This window comes from Rhinopithecus bieti, unplaced genomic scaffold (genome assembly GCF_001698545.2).
Source record: "Rhinopithecus bieti isolate Rb0 unplaced genomic scaffold, ASM169854v2 scaffold_17939, whole genome shotgun sequence".
NCBI classification, from domain to species: Eukaryota; Metazoa; Chordata; class Mammalia; order Primates; family Cercopithecidae; genus Rhinopithecus; species Rhinopithecus bieti.
Genome location: NW_016809446.1, coordinates 883,928 through 905,342, shown reverse-complemented (window position 1 = coordinate 905,342; position 21,415 = coordinate 883,928). Strand labels below are relative to the sequence as shown.

General features: G+C 36.6%; 1 protein-coding gene across 1 annotated transcript in view; it reads right to left on the bottom strand.

Moving 5' to 3' along the window:
• PIKFYVE (phosphoinositide kinase, FYVE-type zinc finger containing) overlaps positions 1–21,415 on the bottom strand; it is a 99,628-nt gene that overhangs the window by 32,995 nt on the left and 45,218 nt on the right. Inside the window, 11 exon segments of the mRNA XM_017889399.1 lie at positions 699–870; positions 1,478–1,549; positions 3,102–3,202; positions 5,291–6,450; positions 6,679–6,805; positions 7,428–7,568; positions 11,203–11,310; positions 13,346–13,420; positions 14,331–14,511; positions 15,277–15,406; positions 17,404–17,463. Coding sequence (XP_017744888.1) covers positions 699–870; positions 1,478–1,549; positions 3,102–3,202; positions 5,291–6,450; positions 6,679–6,805; positions 7,428–7,568; positions 11,203–11,310; positions 13,346–13,420; positions 14,331–14,511; positions 15,277–15,406; positions 17,404–17,463 — 2,327 coding nt within the window.

The following is a 21,415-nucleotide window of genomic DNA, read 5'->3' as shown; positions in this document are numbered from 1 at the left end:
AAAAAAAAAAAAAAAAAGAAAGAAATAACCCAATTAAGGCAATGAGTTAAATTTGGAACATTTTATCCAGATTGCAAGCAGTCTGGATAAAAATCATATATTAAAAAAAAAAAAAAAAATATTGGCACCAAATATTTGCCCCAGAGTTAGAAAAGAAAGGCACAAAGAAAAAATAAAACACGTGTCCTTTTCTCAAGAATGTACATAAAAACCAGTAGAGATCAATTTCAACATGGTCTCATCTGTATGTGGACAGAAATGTTGATATAGGCTCAAATCTGTTATACAAATATCCTAATATACTGCAGTTATTGCTGTCTCCTTCCCTAGAAAACAGAAGTCACTCCGTATTCTTTTTTTTTTTCCTAGGGCCTAGCACAGTATCTGGCACATAAGTGGTGCTAAATGTTTGTTGAATGAACAAACATAATTGAGAACTGTCAAGATACAACCTCAAGATACTTTACTGTACCAGGTACTTGTATTTTATTTAATGACTGATACATTCCTAAGAAGAGATCTTCAAAAAACAAATACTAGATTGAACATACAGCAATGGAAGGTAAAATAACAATGACAAGTAGAGCTCAATGACAAATGACGAATCCAATATAATACAGGAAACCTTGCCCTCAAAAAAAAACTATACAAATAAAGAAATAAATGGCAAATAAAATATAGTAATAGGGTCTATTTACCTGTTTGCAGATTCTACACCAGGAATATGTAAGAATTGTATGTTGATATCCAGGTACTGGAGAATCCAACTCCTTCAGGATTATCTGCACACAGCCTTGGCCATGAACAAAGCGCCGAATATGATGTACCATGGGGGTATCACAGAACATGCTTGGACACTGATAAGAAGGCCTTTGACAAACAAAAGAGCCCTTCTCACATTAAGCATGAAACAGAAATCAGAACCACTGTCAAAGTGCAGCATGACTAGTGGGCAATCTGCACAAGGTACTCATGCTGTTCTGAGCCTGCAGCTGAACATTCTGTCTTCAGCTATAGCATGGTGACGGTTTCCACTTATTAAGCACCTTCTATTTGCCAAACAATTTTAAAACATTTCCTTTTACCTTCTGACAATTCTGGGGATTGTTATTCCCTATAAAGGGGACTAGTAAAGGGCTTTGTCATGTAAGTGGCGAGTGATGATGCTAAGACTTAAACTGAGGTCTAGATGATTCCAACATTTTACCTCTCATTTGAATCACTGTAAAAAACAGGTATCTGAAAAATGTCGAGGGTAGGGTAATTAGATGGGCAGAGATATGAGGAATGTTCTGGATAAGAGATCTCAGTTTAAATATGAAATAGATTACTTCTTTGAATTATATACTCTGATATGCACTATGAAAGTGAGGATCATGTAACAGTCACCTGACATCCAACTCATGTTTACGTTTTAGGTTGAAATTTTCAGCGTCAAAAATGTGTAATGAAACAGAAGGAAGAAATATGTTCTTACCTGAAACAGTATCTCTCTAAAAATATTCCTAATGTAAGATCATTCTTTCCATAAAATTCCATTGTTACAATCCTAAAAGAAGAAATCACCTCTTAGAAACATAAGAATTACCATGCACCAAAGACATTTCATGAGACCACAAATTATAATTACCTATTAAATGCATGATACTTTCAATGAAGTATTAAAGCAGGTAATGTTCTTTGTTGTTATGAAACAGGTTTTAGCTCATCCAATAAAACAAGTTTAGACTTGCCACACTATAGCAATTTTTTCACTCCCAATCCACTAGTATCTTATGAAACTAATGAGGATGCATAAATTATAATATTAATTGAGTAAAACTGATTTGAGTTAAGAAGAGGTAAAGGTTTCCTTACACAAGGAAAACAACTTGTGTCAACACAAGGCGGGACTCCTGTCTCCTACTCTCTTGACCATGCCTTTACTGAGCATAGAAAACAGCAGTTCTTGCTGAAGTGCCAGTTCCTTTTTATCTAACCTATAAATGCTCACAAGACAGTCTGGCTATATAACTGCTGAAATCCACATCTTATTCAAGCCTTGACCTATAAACTCCAGAGAAAATTCCTATGGGCTCTGCCAGCCCCAAGTCTGCCTGCTGAAGCTATACTACTGGAAGAAAACATGAGCTCACTGTTGGAAATAAGTGTTTCCGGTATCCAAAATTAAAACACAGAATATGTTTTGACATGGAAACAGTGCCCCCAAAAAGGCAGTTATGTTCCACAGTACTTTTAAAACTAAAGGTGAACTACGTAATGTAAGGCTGTGTACATCTGTGTGAGGTTTTCATGACAGGAATCTGAAACAAATAATTTAAAACATAAAATATACTTCAGTTTTTATCAATCTACTTAAAATTAAGTTTTAGACTAAAACCCATTAATAATGCAAAAGGTTGACTGCTTTTATAAAAATTATGCCTGAAGGAAACCTGCCTAAATTGTACATACTATCATCAAAATGCTTGTAAACAAGCTTTTGTGTGTCAACTTTCTCGCCTTTTTAAGTACAGGTTGGGCATCCCTAATCTGAAAATCCAAAATCCAAAATGCTCCAAAATCTGAAACTTTTTGAGCCCTGACATGACACCACAAGTGGGAAATTCCACAACTGAAACCTTTGTTTTCTGATGGTTCAATGTATACAAATTTTGTTTTATACATAAAATTATTACAAATCTTGTATAAAATTAACTTCAGGCTACGTGTACAAAGTGTGTATGAAACATAAATGAATTTCATGTTTAGACTTGGGTCCCATCCCCAAGATATCGCATTAAGTATATGCAAATATTTCCAAATTTGAAAAAATATTAAATCCAAAACACTTCTGGTCCCAAGCATTTCAGAAAGGGAAAGTCAACCAATACAAATTTCTCTTCTATCCCTCACATTTTTTTCACTCTTAATGTACTCTCATTTACTTCTCATGAACAAACATGTATTTTCACATTTACTTCACAAGTTTAAAAGTTCTATCAATTCACATATGACCATGTACTTAAATACAGGTCCTAATGACTGTTTTGTTTTGTTTTGTTTTAATTGCTGGAATTCTGTTTTTAAGTGGAATAGTGTAAGGTGAAAAAAAATCCTACCAAGGACTGACACAGGCACTAGGGGCATTGCTGGACTGGGCAGAAGAGCTGCTGAAGAGCACACAAAGTCTCTGGTGGTTAATGGGATTCAGACAGTCCACCTAAATTTAAAAGAAGTAATGAATGGATGAGCAAGCGACTGCAACCACATTCAACCCCACTGCACCAAATACACTCCACTCTATTTGTAAAGCCTCCAATTATCACTGTAGGGGCTCTGGTCAAGACTTACAACTATAGGAAACTAAATAAAAGGAAGAAGGGCAGTTGGTTTTTGAGAAAAGACAACCCAAAAAGTTTAAGTTAAACTTAAAAGCACAAAATGATGTCTAGATAGCTTGTTTTCTTAACTTACTCTTTAATTTACAAAACTGCACTAAATTATTTTAGAAGAAAAATTAAATATATTCATATTTAACAATCTGAACTGATGGGATATAATAACATCAATCTGAGACACCCAGAAATCTAAATTCTAAGGTGTATATTTATCTATGCTTATGCCTGTTTTGATCATTAAAGGGAAAACCAGTCGTCTGTTAAATGAAATAGTGCGGGGCGACGGGTGGCTCAGCTGTAACTCCAGCACTTTGGCGAGGCGAGCGGCGGCGGTCACGAGCGGGAGATCGAGACCATCCTGGTAACACGATGAAATACCCGTCTCTACTAAAAAAAATACATACAACTAGCCGGGCGAGGTGGCGGGCGCCTGTGTCCCAGTCTACTCGGAGGCTGAGGCAGGAAATGCGCAAACCGGGGAGGCGAGCTTGCGAGTGAGCTGAGATCGGGCCACTGCACTCCTAGGACCGGAGCGACAGAGCGAGTTCCGCTCAAAAAAAAAAAAAAAAAAAAAATTGAAATAGTATAGGAGCATATGAAGAAGTTCATAAAACACACAAAACCTCTCCTCCTATGATTCTCCTCTACCACTGAAGCTGAGCAGTTTGACTCTGTGGTTTTAAAATATCTATTCTTTTTGCTAGTTTACACACCTGTCCCACATACACACATCACTTCCTACCTAAGTACACACAGGGGGTTTTGTTTTTATAAATATGGAATAATGCAAAACATATTAAAATATAACTTGCTTTTTAACACTTCAAATATATTATGGTCTTTATCCAAGTCATTAAATGACTTGAGATCTTGCTCATCATTAAACCGTTTCAATAAACATCTTTGTACATATATTCTTACAAAATGAAAGCACCCTTATATAAGCACACTTAATTATTTCTGCAGGATAGATTATAAAAAGTTGGAGTCCTGGGTCAAAGGCATATACATGTATGTGTAAATTAATAAGAGACTTTCCTATCACTTTCTATAAATTTGTATAAATTTATACAAATGTACATACACATACATTGGTATAAGCTTACATAAAATTTATGAAAGGTGTTTTTCCATGCCATCATTAACCATGGGTCTTTTATCACTTTCCTTTTTGCCAGTCTCACAAATAAAAAATTATTTAGCACCACTATTATTTAGCACTTCCTTGACTACTAGTGAAATTGAACATATATTATTTAGCACTTCGTTGACTACTGGTGAAATTGGACATCTTTTCGTTTTATTAAACAATTGCATTTCCTCATCTAGCAATGGATTTGTTAATTAGTTTTACTGCTACTATTATCAATAATAGATCTATAAACCTTCCTTAATTTGCTCTCAATTTATGCCTAGAAAGAAAAAGGTCACTGTCATAGTTAAATAACAAGGTAAAATGTTTTATGTTAAAGAAAAAAAATAGAGCTAACTTTTTTTAGAAAACAAATCTATTTCCTGCTAACTTTTTTTAAAAAAACACATCTATTTCCTACAATAAGTTTCCATCTCTCACTCCCTGACACTAGGATCCAGGATTATCATACTACATCCAAGTCATGTTGTCAGAAATTTTAAGGAGCTCCATCACACTTCCCTTTACTTCAAGGATCTGCCTAGCTTACTATAAGCTCATCTTAAAACCCTGAAACCCAGTTTCATTACAATTCTGCTTCATACGTATTAAAGTAACACATAAGCCAGCAGACTCAAGACAAAAACAAAAATAGCATAGGAGAAGAAATACTTCACAAATCTGCATGCAGTCTGCCAAACTGATTTTTTAGCCTGCCTTAGTGGAGTCATTCAACACATCCTAATGTACAGGAGCATCAAAAAGTGGTCTGGCTCACCTTTGTTGACCACACAGCATCACTCGGAATAAGCCCTCTCTCTTCATCACCCTCATTTTTGCTTCCTGATTTGCCACTTGAAGTACTTGATGCATCCTTTGAATGAGCAAAAGGGTCTGAATTTTTGGGCTGAATTCTTCCTCCTCTGGCTCGATAATCGGCCAGCATTCTACTCAAGCTCTGGCTATCGCCCAGATGTTCAGCAATTCTAGTGCTCACTAGCTCATGTGAGGGTAAGACTTGAATACACTTGGCCTGAATACTTCCGTTCATGCCCTGAAGTCCAGAGAGATCCCTGAGCAGCTGTTTCTTCCTCCTGTTCTCCATTTCTTTGAATTCTTTATTGAGGAGAGGAGACCAGTAAACCTGCTCTGCAAAATAATCTCGGGTAGAGCATCTCATCCCCTTTTCAGTTAAAAGAAAGGGTTCTCGGAATGTGATTACTGGGGAGATACAGAGGATCACATCTTTCAATTCTTGCTTAAAGGCCAAAGAATAAGTCTTTCGTTTATCTTCAGAGGAGGTGACTTCCTCAGTAACATATAATCCAGTGTCATCCTGTAGAGGGTCTCTAAAGGCTCTTATCTGGCTTTTGGGATCCTGCAGCACAACTGTTTGCTGCAAACTCTCTGGCTGCTCGCTGCCTAAAGCATCTTGTTGGTCATCCACAGGGACTGGCAACAACGATTCCGGTACAGGTGGAAAGAAAGCACAAGCGAGACCCGCCGGGCAAGTTGTTGTGCTATGTTCCTGATGCTTCACAGAGGCAACAGCCTGTGGAACATTTTTATTTTCCTGCTCCCCCTTCTCAAACACAATCCTCGATTCCAGCAAACTGCTATCATCACAGGGCAGAGACTCAGGAGGGACGTCAGGATCCCAGGGGAGGGAACCTCCACCGTACTGCTCTTGGACAGCCCCCTCATGCCCTCGTCCCTCAATCAGGGAATGGAATGAAGGGTTTTGCATTAACGTGGGAGGCATAGCAAATTCATCCATGAGAAAGGAGATTTCTAGTTGAGAATGATAAGCAACACAGATCATAAATATTAGGATCTCCTTAACTCGAGCCAGCTCATAATCAGAGCCTCCTCTCAGCTTGATTGTACAGCCTAGGTGCTGTGGACAACCTTCAAAAAACATCAGCGTCTTGGTTTGCTCTACAAATAAAAACAAACAAAAAGTTAGGATGGTGGAGGTGGCAATCCAGAAGTCCAAATAGAATTAATTCACTCTCTTAACATCTGTAAAAGAAAAACTCTTACATGAATAAGACCGCAGTTGCCTATCCTCACCTACTATTAATAGATATTTCCTAGTAAGTAAACATTGTAGTAGTGATAAGTTAACTCTTTTCCTCAGGTCAACCTATGCTAAAGATCACTCACCATTAGGTAACTGAAATATCTGCATATAAAATTTGTGACAAGTGCCCAGGTGTGGTTTCGTAAGCAGCTGGTCCATCGACATCACTAAATCACCTTGGGTCATTCGACTGATTCGTTCCAAGACTTGCTACAAAACACAAAAACATTATATTACAAAACTAGAGAAGAATAAAATATTTGTAAATTTAATCTGGAAAAGTGATGGAAAATTAAAAAATAACATTCACAATAAATTTCCTTTTAATAAATATATGATGAATTTTTTTATTCCGGATTCTTCTATATTTAGTTGCTTAGTAATCAATATGTGCCCACTGAAACCTTACTCATATTAATAACATTATCAAAATGCATTTAAGCATCATGGATTACCACAAGATGCTATGAGGAGAAAAAACAACTTCCTAGAATTGGCCCCTATTCTGCAGAAGGTAAACTTTCGAAGGGAGAGAACATTTTCTGCTTGAGCAATTCTCCAACGAAAACGAAGGATCAACAAATACCTAGTGATTAACTAATGTCCATTTCACTTTTGGTCTTGTAGACATCAATAATAGGCATTACATAATCAATTACACTTTCTTCCAGTCTGAGATTCTCAATCTTAATGAAATAGGTGCCGTATCTTCTGTCCCACTTTCAATACGTATGGAACAGCAAAGACTAAGATTCTTGTATACCTACCATACAAACATATAAATTTAAAAGCTGCAATTTTTTAAAATAAATAGAAAAATAAAAACACTCACCGATTTTACATTAATGACCAAAGTAATACCATGTTCCAATAACATGTCCTGGGCAATCCGAGACACTGTTTTCTCAACTAGAACCAAGGTGGGTCGAACATCAACTATTCGCTGAACATAATTCTTCAAGAATTCTCTTTCCTAAGTAAGATAAATCAGAAATATCACACCTGGTAAAACGCAATATCTGGGCATATTAAAATATCGAGATAGCTTCACTATTATTATCAATCTTAGCCTAAATTTTCTTCATCCACAAGTAAGTCTGTAAGCAAATTAATTCAAACAAAGTAAGAATCTCATTCGTCATTCTAAACTTGATTATGCTGACAAGAGTTTCAGAAGAAATTCCATTCTCCAACTAATTTTCCTTGAAAGCTTTTCAATTCTTAATTTAAAAGCCAAGAATGCAATTAGCTAGTTCAGAGGTTAAAAAAGCAAGAACAACAAAAAAACCTAACCTCAAAACTCCCAAAATAAGAGCCATTTCTAAGTTTTTTGTTTTTTGTTTTTTGTTTTTTTTACGAGACGGGGTCTCATTCTGTCACCCAGGTTGGAGTGCAAAGGTGCCATCATAGCTTACTGTGACCTCAAAGTCCTGGGCTCAAGCAATCCTCCTGCTTCACTCTTCTAGGACTACAGGCACATATCACAATGCCTGGCTAATATTTTCTATTTTTTTTGTAGAGACAGGGTCTCACTATGTTACCCAGGCTGGTCTTGAACTCCTGGCCTCAAGCAATCCTCCTGCCTTTAGCTCCAAAAGTGTAATGACAAGTGTCAGCCACTGTGCCCAGCCCTAAGTGGTTTTAATATGGTTATGAATTCTCTCCTCTACATTCTGAAACCAAAATGAGTTATCTCTTTTTCTGGATATCTGAATAAATAACTCTTTAACAGATGCTACTTCAGCAACTTCCTAATTCCAATTTCCCAATAGATCATATAATACCTAGAACAGCCACAGTTAAAGATCTCAAACATAATGCTAATATAATTTTATCACAAAGGTTTAATTTCAAAAGAAATGAATATTGTGGCTGGGTATGGTGGCTCACGCCCATAATCCCAGCACTTTGGGAGGCCGAGGCGGGCGGATCACCTGACGTCTGGAGTTCAAGACCAGCCTGGCCAACACAATGAAACCCCATCTCTACTAAAAAATACAAAAATTAGCCGGGCGTGGTGACAGGCACCTGTAATCCCAGCTACTTGAGAGGCTGAGGCAGGAAAATAGCTTGAACCCAGGAGGCGGAGGTTTCAGTGAGCCAAGATTGCGGCATTGCACTCCAGCCTAGAGGACAAGAGCAAGACTTCATTTCAAAAAAAAGAAAAAATAAGAAAGAAATGAATACTGTAAATAACAACCAGAGTTAAAACAATACAACTCACTAATTGCTTCATAATATTTCTGGGCTCCAGATGGGAGACAACTAAAGATGAGCATGTTCGCCACTCCTACTCCATGTGCCCAAAGAGTTTTCTGAGCAAGACTGTATTCACGTCCCTTACCACCCACAATGGATGGGCCTACTCACTGCAGTAAACTTGCCCTATTATGAAGTATATTGCTTCTTGCCTTTGTTTTACTGATACTATTTATTTCAAATTCTCCTATTATTAACAAAATGGATTTTTTTCCTAAAATGTGTTAATTTCTTACTCTACTTACTAACTTGAAATTTAACAGCATTTAAAATAATTTTATTTGTGCAGCTCTAATAAAGTACAATCAGAATCCGTTTTTTTGTTTTTTTTTTTAAGTTTCTGCCTGTGGTAGTACAAATAACTTTCCTTCCAGTTCCAATTCTAATCAACTATCATGACTACTCATGAAATACCATGTCAAAAAGGAGGCCTTGTCCAAGCTCAGCAAGGGAAGAGTATCAGAAAGTAGGCCATAAGCACAGCAGTGGTGAACCAAGAGATCTAGTAGACCTGGCCTTGTAAAGAAAGTACAAAGTCACAGGCTAATTATCTCCTTGACCTTTGTTTCTCATCCTCCTTTTTCTGAATATCTATCTTTCAGCTTCTTCTCTGATTCGTTATTCCACATCAGATAAAAAAACTCAAATGAGCTGGTACTTTCTATCAATTCAGAAAAAGCTCAAATCAGCTGATATTTTCTATCAATTTAAACTAAGAAGTTTAAGTAGGGCAGGAGTTAAAGGTATAATAAAAACTATGTTTGAAAGTTTTGATGAACAAGATGCTTTGTTAGTGAGTTAAACCATGTTTCCTAAGTACAACCCCCCAGAGCATACCTCTCTAACAAAAAATCTTTAGTCTATTAACCTGATTGTAAAAATAGAGTAAATAATGTGAATAAATTTAGCTACAACTTTAAGTAAACAAACACCTGTAGATTACAATTAACCTAGTTCATCAATTCCAAGACATAAAATTTTACGAATTTTAACATCTCTGCAACCAGGATGCATCTCAGTCAAAGCAATTCTGATCTGATCATGTGAAAGTCTTCTGCTGACAATCTTCTGTGGAATCAACAAAACCTCCAGCATCAAATTATCTTAGGTTCCATGAACATAATTATTGTATTTCCCTTTATTTCTTTAGAGTTCTCTACTAAAATGTCTAGTCAAAACCCATCATTTTTACTGATGGCACAGCTGAATTCCAAAGAGAAAACAGCCCCAGCTCACAGAGTTCTTAAGTAATACAGCAGTGTTTTATAAAGCACTGTCCCTTTTACTACAACTCAGTTTCTCTTATTGTTATCTATGAAATTAGGACAAAAGTGATTGCTCCTACCACTCTTGAAAAAATGTATTTACCTAGGAATTTTCAAGTAATACTTTTCCTAAATGTTTCTGGAACCCAATATAAGTGTTTCCACTGTAATATAATATACACATTCCTAAAAACCTTCCATTTTGAATAACCACAAAACAAAATTAACAGCATTTATGGCAGAAAAGGAGGTGGGGCAGAAAACTTAAAACCTATGCAACTTTATATCTTCAGCACTAACAAAAATAATAACTGGTACCTTAAGAGGAATCACGGAGAGCCTAGGCAGAGAGCTTCGTATGGCATGAGGCTGCCTCAAGTGAAATTAAATGCACAAAAACTATTGCAATGCTACTACTGGAAATGGAGCTCTGAGCAGTAAAGCTACCAAGAACCAGAGATGTGGGTGTACCTCCCTGGGGAAAGGGCCCTGCAAGTAAAAGCTCACTTTTACTTTCTTAAAATAGAGCTGGAAGGGTTTCTGCCTGTGTAGCAGCTGAGCTGAGACTGTTTTCCTTTCCGGCTGAGGGTTATAACCTACTGCAGCTCTTCGGGGCCTCCTTGCTTAGGAAAAACCACTTAGAAACCAACACAACTTCCATCTGACATTATTCTGTTTGCCAACTACATATAAGCTAACTGGTGTTCTAGAAATGTGTTTTAGTAGCATAAACTGTATCACAAACCAGAGATTCCATTAGAAATCTGGTAAGTTCAAGAAATTCTCACAGTCTGATTTACTGTGAGAATTAAATACTTAATCCAAACTAGTATTTGGATTAAGTGGGAAAGGGAAACCAGTATTTGGATTTTCACCTTTTCTTCCTCATATTCTTGAACAGTTACATGTTACCTTTAACACTTTGAAACTTTAAAAATAATGAGTGACAGAGGTTTTGGTAAGCTATCAAGTTTGCCTATCCAATTTAATCAGTTAGAATTAAGTCAAAATCATTAAGAATTTATAAGCATCATGATACACAAACATCCCTCCAAATTATTATTTTCGGTAGTAAATTCTTACCTGAAGCACAATAGGATCAATGCAAGTAAACTTAGTTTCTTCTCTGTAGAGATACTCAATGGAACACTTTAACAGAAGAATTTTGGGGTTTTTAATACAAGAATTCATCTACAAAAAAAGAACAGTTTGTTAAAGTTTTTAAAGGTTTGCATTTTACAGCCCTCCTTTAATTATAACTTTAAATCTATATTGCTCATAATTCCTACTAACTTAACGTATCTCATATTAGTATTAAAATACTCTCATTTAGTTCTTTTATGGTATTAAATTTTTTCAAAGCAAATAATATGTTCAGAACAACGCAAAATTCTTCAAAAATTGGCTTTGCTTTCTGAATACTACTTTAATCTTCTATTCTCTTAACTTTTTTTTTTCATTTCTGATGTTGTAAGAAGAGACATCATGCCCTCAGTGTGCACGGAGGGAGCAGTATTTAATAACGGGTTACTTCACAAACTCCAAGAAATAAGCAACTTTAAAAGCATATTTCAGTCTTTCTAAAATTCAAGAGGAGAAGAGGGAGAAAAGAATTAAAATGCCTCCTGAACATATTTCTAACAGAAAACATTTCCAGTCATTAAGGCAGCAAGCTAAAATAGGTAACATGAAGTTCAAAAAGAAAATGTGAAAGCATCTCAAGAAGCAGAGACTCAAATAATATACCCTAACTTTACAGCCACAGGCAGAATAGCAATTGAGGTTTCAGGCTGACCAAGTTTATGGACCCCAAACAGCAAACAGTTCCAAAAACAGTGACTCACTAGCTGGGAAACTCAATTCAGGACACTTTGTAGCAAGTACAAATCAAAGACTATCTCTAATCAGTGGGACAAGTCAGTCATTCATGCATATGTTTCCACCACACCTACATACAAATTTTCTTCACTTTCTGAGAAGGCATAACATATTTACCTCTTAATTCAACAAATATCATTTAATTTGGTTTAAAGTTCTCCTTTAAAGGGTAATGTGTGGTTTTAGTAAGACTCTATGTAGAAATGCTGACTAATGTGGAATTATTGCAATAAAATATGCACTAAGTAAACAATTGAAGCCAAGCATATTTTTATTTATCTATGGTCACTAACAATTTTCATGAATCTTTTTTTTTTTGTTGTTGTTGTTTTGGAGACAGAGTCTCGCTCTGTCACCCAGGCTGGAGTGCAGTGGCATGATCTCAGCTGACTGCAACCTTCACCTCCCGCGTTCAAGCGATTCTTCTGCCTCAGCCTCCCAAGTAGCTGAGACTACAGGCACACGCCACTATGCCTGGCTAATTTTTTTGTATTTTTAGTGGAGATGGGGTTTCACCCTATTGGCCAGGCTGGTCTCAAACTCCTGACCTTGTGATCCACCTGCCTCAGCCTGCCAAAGTGCTGGGATTACACGCTCGGCCTAGTGCCTACTTTAAATACGGTACCACCATTTCCCTAACATCCATACACTCCCATTGCCCTTAACTTACTGAATGAGAATTTCTAGGGGTTAGGCTGGGAATAGACATTTTTAAAAGGTCCACATGTGATTTCAATGTATGTACACTACACTTTGAGAATCAAAAGACTTCAGAATGAAGTTCAAGACCTTTAATGAGATATAAAGCCCTTGCCTGTTTCCTCCGGCTTCATTTATATTGCCCATATTACACCTTAGGAGCTCAGAGTCTCCTTAATACCCCAGGTTATCTCACTCCACTCCTTTGTGCTAGTGCTACAAAGACATAAGGTGAGAAAGATAACAGAAGAAAACTGACAGCTCTGTAGCCTAGCACTAGAAGAGCTATCAGCTTTAGAATGCTAAGCCTCTGGAAGGACTTCAGCCTACTAAAGAAACCCTGTCTCCCTACAATGTAATGGGATCAGGAGATAAATAATGCTAGTATCTTATCATTCTGTTGATCTAGAAGCCTGATCCTCCCCACTTCCTCCTTCTGTCTGGTGAATTCCCATTATTCAAATTCCAATCCATTCATCCTCAGCTCTGGGAAATCTTCCCTGAACCTACCAAATTTCACCCCTATGGCAGACACAGCTGCCTTTCATTGTCCATTGTCCATTTCTTCCATGACTAAGGTGCCCCAACTTGTAACCTAAGCACACAGCCATGGTTTGCTGAACTTCACTGCTGAACTGAATCACATTACCTTTTTATGTGCAATGTTCTTGGTACAAACAAAGCCATTGACAACCACAGAATCAAACTTCTTTCCACCTGGGATCTAATGGAACAATTAAGAAAACAATAAAATTCAATAATAACATGCTTAGAATCTAGTCAGATGTATGCTATTATTTCTTTCCATTTTTTTTTTAACTATTGTGTAATCAAATAAGAACAAAAAATTTCAGGAAATAATTGTTCCTTTCAACCAATGATCAACGGCATCTCTGCATGACTCTGTTTTCCCATCCCGTTCTCTAATGTACTATACTAGGACTCTAACGTACTCACTGACTGAATAAACTAGCACCATGTGGCAGTTAACACTACTGTTTAAGTTAAATATCACAGGGAAAAAGCACATACAGGACTCCATTACTATCTAAATCAGAGGTGTCCAGTCTTTTGACTTCCCTGGGCCTCATTGGAAAATGAATTGTATTGGGCCACACATAAAATACACTAACAACAGTAGATGAGCTTAAAAAAAAAAAATTACAAAAAATGTCATAATGTTTTAAGAAAGTTTATGAATTGGTGTTGGGCCAGATTCAAAGCACTCTTGGGCAGCATGCAGCCCACAGGCCACGAGTTGGACAAGCTTGATCTAAATAAAGCAAATTACCCACTGCTTTTCCTCAGAACAGTGATCGTAATCTGTGAGAATAGGGTTTCTCATAGCTGACGTGTCAAGAAGAGGAAGCAAGTAAGGAAGAACCTGTATCGGTTTGAGTTCCCAACCCATCTCCGATATAACTCATCCTTTCCATTCACCTCTCACTTCCTATGCGTGGCTTCCATGATTCCTAAGTGCACTGCTAACAAACAAAGCAGACAGCAAAACCTCCTACTCTTCATCTAGCAACCCTCAGGGTAATGACTCTTTTTTAGATTACCATTAAGAGAAAAATTATAATCAGTCCTGCCTCATCACTTCCTAGTATTAGTAAAACATTAGCAGAGCTCACTTTTTTGATGTGGACAAACTGACGGATATCCATGTCATCATCCTGGTTCTTGACATCAGGTCGGACTGTCTGAACAACCTGGCAGACCAATGACACAATGATGTCCCTCCAAGATGATGACAGTGAGTCACTATGGAGCAACTGCTGGAGTAGCGCCATCATGTGGTTATGATTAGCTGAACTATAAAAATATTATAAGAAAAAAGTTTGCATAGTTAATACTGCCAGAGACAATAATTCTGATGATAAAACAGTCTACAAAGAAATAAACATTTCAATTATGGTTCACAGATAAGATTTTCTAGGTCAATATCATTCTTTCATTATATCTGTACCTTAAGGATTTTGCATATAAATGAAATCTGAATATCTTCCACTAAGAAGTTCCCTGCAATTGACTGAAATGAAATTTTAACACGTAAAATGGGGACAAACAAGCAGAGTTTGGGGCTCTTGGTTTTTCTGTCTTTTTCTCTGAGACAAAGTCTTGCTCTGTTGCCTAGGCTGGAGTATAGTGGCGTGATCTCAGCTCACTGCAACCTCCACCTCTTGAGTTCAAGCAATCCTCCTATCTCAGTTTCCCGAGTAGTTATGATTACAGACCCACACCACCACGCCTGGCTAATTTTTGTATTATTAGTAGAGACGGGGTTTTGCCATGTTGGCCAGGCTGGTCTCGACCTTCTGACCTTGTGATCCTCCCGCCTCGCCCTCCCAAAGTGCTGGGATTACAGGCATGAGCTGCCGCACCCTAGTCGGGGCTCTTGGTTTTATAAGAAATGTAATCACAAGTCAAAATAGGCTTTATTTCCTAAGTAATCTTAGTATTTTTTACTTTCTAAGGAAAAGAAAATACCTCCCTTTTAAGAGGAATGATGCATATGCTTATCAAGTCACTGAAGATAATAAAAGTGAAAAATCAAAATTTAAAATTTCATTGCCTTACAGCAACCTCTCCATGGCTTGTTTTTCCCCATTCTCCTCCCTCAGGAGCTCCAGGTTGTTATGATGCCAGCCCAAAGGTGTGAAAGGCAGCTCTTTGGATTTTTCCTCTACTCGACGATTAAATAAGGATTCTAAGTACAATATAAAATAAGAAGTTATTACTTCATTGTCCTGTTTTATAACACCTACTCATGTATTTAGAAATGGCCCTTTCTCTTTATAAATGTTTTAAGTTAGCCAACATAAATTATTGGCATAAAAAGGCAAGAACATGCAATAAACATATAAAAAATGCATAAGAAAATACATACAAATACGTAAAATACGCTAAAAATACAGAAATGCAAGAATTAAGAAGAGCAGTAATTGGCAACCACCAAAATCAGAAACAGAACTGTGAAAATCAAACGTACGTAACTAAAACTCTCAAGCCAATAATTATAAGCACAGCTTCTGAAAAGCAAATAAAATGAAACTTTTGCTTCTCTTTTTAATTTTTAAAAAGGAGGGTGTTAATATCCCCTTTAAAATCACAAACTGGGCCGGGCGTGGTGGCTCACGCCTGTAATTCCAACACTTTGGGAGGCCGAGGTGGGGAGATCGCCTGAGGTCAGGAGTTTGAGACCAGTCTGGCCAACATGGCCAAACCCCATCTCTACTAAAAGCACAAAAATTAGCTGGGTGTGGTGGTACATGCCTGCAATCCCAGCTACAAGGGAGGCTGAGGCAGGAGAATCACCTGAACCTAGGAGGAAGAGATTGCAGTGAGCCAAGGTCACGCCACTGCCCAGCCTGAGTGACAGAGCGAGACTCCATCTCAAAAATAGAAAGAAAAAAAAAATCACAAACTGAAAAGTGCATTCAACAGAAATTTAAATGCTGGCAGAACACATGATAGCGTGGGTGATGAATTTTCAAGAAAGAAGCTCAGCTCAGATATCCTAAAACAACAGATGACAGTGTAGAAAGTCTATTCAGACAATCCTCAATAGTGTTTCTCTTTCAATATTGGCACAGAGGTTTTTTAACAAAATTTTAGCAAGACAGACTCAAAAACATAAATATTAAAACATAATAAATAGCATTTATGTAGAATTTGTGTAAAATCTTTAAATTTTTTAAAGATGAGTGAAAACAGATCAAGACAAAAAATTAATAATAAATGCTTAACGAAAAAAATATGTTCACTAAATAACTGTTGAATAATCTGACCAAATAAGTGGAAAGAAAAGAAGTAGGAAATGCTTACAAAAATTCTCTAACCTGTCCCCTCTTAAAAGCAAAACAAACAAAAAAACTTCTACCAAACAGCCCAGCAGATTACACAGTAAAGTATATGTCCATGACACGTGAAATACAAGAACTGCGCATTTCAATTACATAAAGGGCCACTCTGTAAACTTCTAGCTGAATCAGATGCTTGGAGGTGAATTTAGAAGCACTGTCAAGCTATCAGATAAGCTGCAGTGGCCTCCTTGTACCAGCTTGCCTTCTCTCTTTGATTTGAAACCCTGGGAGCCAAGAAGGAAGGGAAATTTTCTCCCATTATCTGAGGTCTAACCAGTGGAGTACTATGGACCAATTAAGAATGTCTTTACTCTAGGAAGCTAAGCTAACTGGCGAAGGAATAGGAGAAGGCTAATACTTTTCTATTCTCCTTTTGTGTCCAAAAGAAATTTATCAGCAGAATTAGTTCTTTATCCTCTCCTGCCTACTTCTCTTCCTCACTCCACAGGACAAGCAGCATCCTTAACTGGAGATCTGCCTGTGGGCTTTTTGACAAATTTGACAATCCTTGATGAGATGTATATCAATACTTAATATTATATTCACAATATAGTTAAGTGTAAACTATGTCTTTAAAAGAATTAAGTTCAAATTCTACTTAAAAGTTTTAAACAATTACTTTTCACATCAGAGACCTCCTTCTTGCAAACCAAGTCCAAGTTTACATTCTTGGTTCTCAACACTCTCAAAATCACTATACATATTAAAAATTGTGTTCCCATACTACCATAATCAAATATATTTTCAGCACCTTCTCTGTGCCAATCAAAGTGCTAAGCCCTAAGTATGTCCTCATGAACAAAAGAGACACCATTCCACATACAGCTTTTTATAAAATTACCTTTGATGAAAGCGTCACTTATTGAGAGCTGTTGTCCTCCAGTGTCGGAAATCAAATACTCTGCATACCAGGGAGACAACAGAGAGGAGGAAGGAAAGGAGAGACATATGACTATAATATGTCAGCATAATTATATAGCAAAAACACCCACACACAAAATATTACTCATACTAAACCCATCACTGCCCAGCAAATTCAAGAAAGTTTTGGGTCAAAATGCCTCTTGATACTTGTTCTATGCACTTCATACCAAACTTCAGCAGACTTGCATTAATAACGCAATAGAGCCGTGAAACAATTCTCCTTAATTCAAATGTCAGATAGAGAAACGTTTTTCTCTTACCAAAACCAACCGGTTTATGAACATTAAGATCTTCAGATACTTGTACGACCATCTTAAAGCATTACAGTTCTTTTCACATGTAACTTGATGATTTAACAAATAATCACTTTGCCTATGCACAAAGTAGTTCACAGAGAACCCACCTGATAAAACAATACAAACTTTTTTAAAATTTCAGAATATAAGCTATAAAACAAATTAATACAGAAGTGACATTGGCAGGAAAAAAGATAAAACTCATCAGTATTTGTACTAGTTCCAAATAAGCATTTTGTTTTCAAAATTATACCAAACACTGCCGAATTTTTGCTAGACATTAACTGAACACATTCTGAAGGCTTTTAATAAATAAAAAAGTTTTCTTACTAGTGAAACTTACTCTTTACTTCCCCATGAACTTTCTCTAGGTCTGTGACCCAGCATAGCTTAAATGGGGTTCTTTCCACTATGCAAATTAAAACACGATACATGTTAACTCCTTTAAGGTAAAGGTTCTCCACAAAATTTTCTCCAAGTTCATTTATAAACAACTGGGCTTTAAAAGTTACTATGTTTATAAGCCAATATGCTTATCCTTACAACCAGGAAACAAAGAAAGTATTTTATTTAGAAAGTTCAAGTGCACTATGCCAAATACAATAAAATCGAGCTTATGGACAAGACAGATGTTATACTTTATTTCTACTCTTCCCTTACAGAAATGACTAACACCAAATTCTCTCAGTTCAATTAATGTACTGTTCTTTACCAGCCTTCTGACACTAAAGCTTAATTGTATCTATGAGACTCCAGAAATGGTGGATTTTCCCCATTTAGTTATGAAAAAAATTAAGCCTACAGAAAATGCTGCATACCATCCACCTGAGTTCAACAATTGTTAAGGATTTGCCATATATGTGTATGTTTCTTCCCTCCAATTATTCAAAGTTACATACATCATGACACTTTACCACTAGGACATCAGCACAACTCTCATAAAAATAAGGGTATTCTTCTCTACAGCACAGTATTATTTACATATTTGAGAAAGTTAACAATGTCTTAATAGCACAGAATTAGCCCATACTCAAGTTTATCCAACTGTCCCCAAAATGTTTTCTAATCAACAGTTTTTTTTTCAAGCCTCGATGCAATCAAGTTCACACATGGCATTTGGTTCCTGTATTCATTCTCTTTTAATCTAGAACAGATCTCCTGTCTTTTTTCCTTTTCATAAAATGAACTTTAAAAGAACCCAGGTTATTGTTCTGTGGGATGTCCCACATTCTGAGTACAATCGTTTTCTCATGGTGTGTTTAACTTGCTCCTCTATCCCATGTTTTCCTGTGCACAGAAAACTGCATCTAGAGGTTTACAGAAGCCATGGTTTTCACCTTCTTCTCTAGGTTCTACTTGCTAACTTTCCAAGAATAGTTCAAAATCCTGCTTGCAACACACAGTAAAATATATTTTAATTGTACCATTCCCTAAGACTAATAATGAAAAATTAAGTTTGAAAATAGGGTTTTGTCACTTTAGAAAGCATAAGTAGTATTTTTTAAAGTACAGATATTTCAACCAATTTTATAAATCCAATTTTCCTCAGCCTTAAACAATATAGGACAATCCATAAGAAAATATTTAATAAGTACTACCTTTAATTTCAATGTAAAGATTAAAAAAATTCCCATTTGTTTTTATACAAAGGGAATGAAAACCAGAGGCAGAAGAATTCTATTATTCTTTCACATAACTACCAGTCTCCCTGGAAATCTTTATTTTCTGGTAATCAGTGTTCATCTTGACTGTAACACTGAGCAAACTATTAAAACTTCACAAGAAAAAAAATGTAACAATAACTCTTGTTAGTATGTTAAAAACTAACTAAGAGAGAACTGTGAAAGCCAGCTATATTTATTAAGAGATTTATGAACTCTTCAAATTATAAGGTTGCAAATGACCTAAGACGTCAATTTAATAATTATGTTCTTCCTAACGCTGGAACCTTCTCTATAATATTCTCACTGAGCAGGCTAAAAGATTATAATTTCTTTTTAATTCTAGATCTAGGTTTTTCATTTCACAGATTTAGAATTGAAAGAAAATTTAGAAGTCCCCAAGTCTATGTAACGCATCACCCAATGTGGGCATCTGTCCTCAATAACTATGACAAGTGAACATTCAGACACAACCTGGACACTTCCCATGCACAGTGGCAAAAGTTCACTACTCCTGACTACTGAATCTATTTCTTCCTTCAGCCATATGCAAAATAAATATAATTTCTTTCAGGTACTCTTCAGATACCTAAAGGCAACACCAAGTCTTCTTTTCTCCATTTCAAATAGTCCAGATTCTCTTATCATGGTTTTCAGATGTCTTAGGATCCTGGCAACCTCGCTCTATTCATAAATCAGAACTGAACACAAAACATTAAATTGGATCCTGATTCTAGACATTATATGGCCACTAACGAAATCTACTATTGCACTGGGGGGTGCAGAGGGGTTGATACATCACACTCTTAAATTTGCAAATAACTAAAACTTAGATCTTTATCACATAAATTATTAAGAGTGACTTTCTCCAAAGTACTAATAGTAAATGTGTTAAGCCTTATTATATTATGTTTAACTGTGTTAACTATCATCTTGTTAGTCTCAATGTATTGCTTGAGAAAATCAAGATTTTTAAATGTCAGTTCTGCTATCCAACACACTAGCCATTCTTTCCAGATTTTAATTATTTGTGGATCTAAAAAACATTAAAAGTGCTGACCAAAAAAAAAGTGGTGAACAACACTAAATACAGAGAGTCAAATCCCTATAACATAACCTAGGAGCATCTGCTTCCTGTTGACATCAAATTATTAATTATCCTTTCAATATTTTGTACAACAAGCTACAAATCCACGTGTTAACACCAGTAGTGGGCGAGGTGCACTGGCTCACGCCTATAATCCCAGCACTTTGGGAGGCTGAGGCTGGCGGACTGCCTGAGGTCAGGAGTTCGAGATCAGCCTGACCACCATGGTGAAACCCCATCTCTACTAAAAATACAAAAATTAGCCAGGCATGGTGGCTGGTGCCTGTAATCCCAGCTACTTGGGAGGCTGAGACAGGAGAATTGCTTGAACCCGGAAGGCGGAGTTTTCAGTGAGCCAAGACCAGGCCATTGCACTCCAGCCTGGGCAACAAGAGCAAAACTTTGTCTCAAACAAACAAAAAAACAAAAAACAAAAAAACCCAAAAAAAAAACACCACTAGTAGTGGTATCATAAACTCTTACATTCACCAAACACACTACACTCTTTGTGTTTTTCACATTAAAACTCACACTAAGTAGAATGGTGGTTACCAGAGGTTGAGGAAGTGAAGGGAATGGGGAGATGATGGTCAAAGTGTAAAAAGTTTCATTCAGACAGGAAGAATAAGTTTTTGAGAAATATTGTACAGCATGATGACTATAGTTAATAACGGTGTATTGTATATTTCAAAATTGCTAAGAGTAAATTTCAAAGGTTCTCACCACTAATAATAAGGATTTTTTTTTTTTTTAAGATAAAGTCTCACTCTGTCATCCAAGCTGGACTGCAGTGGCAAAATCATGGCTCACTGCAGCCTCAACCTGCTGAGCTCAAGTAATCCTCCCACCTCAGCCTCCCAAATAGCTGGGACCATATGTGCATAC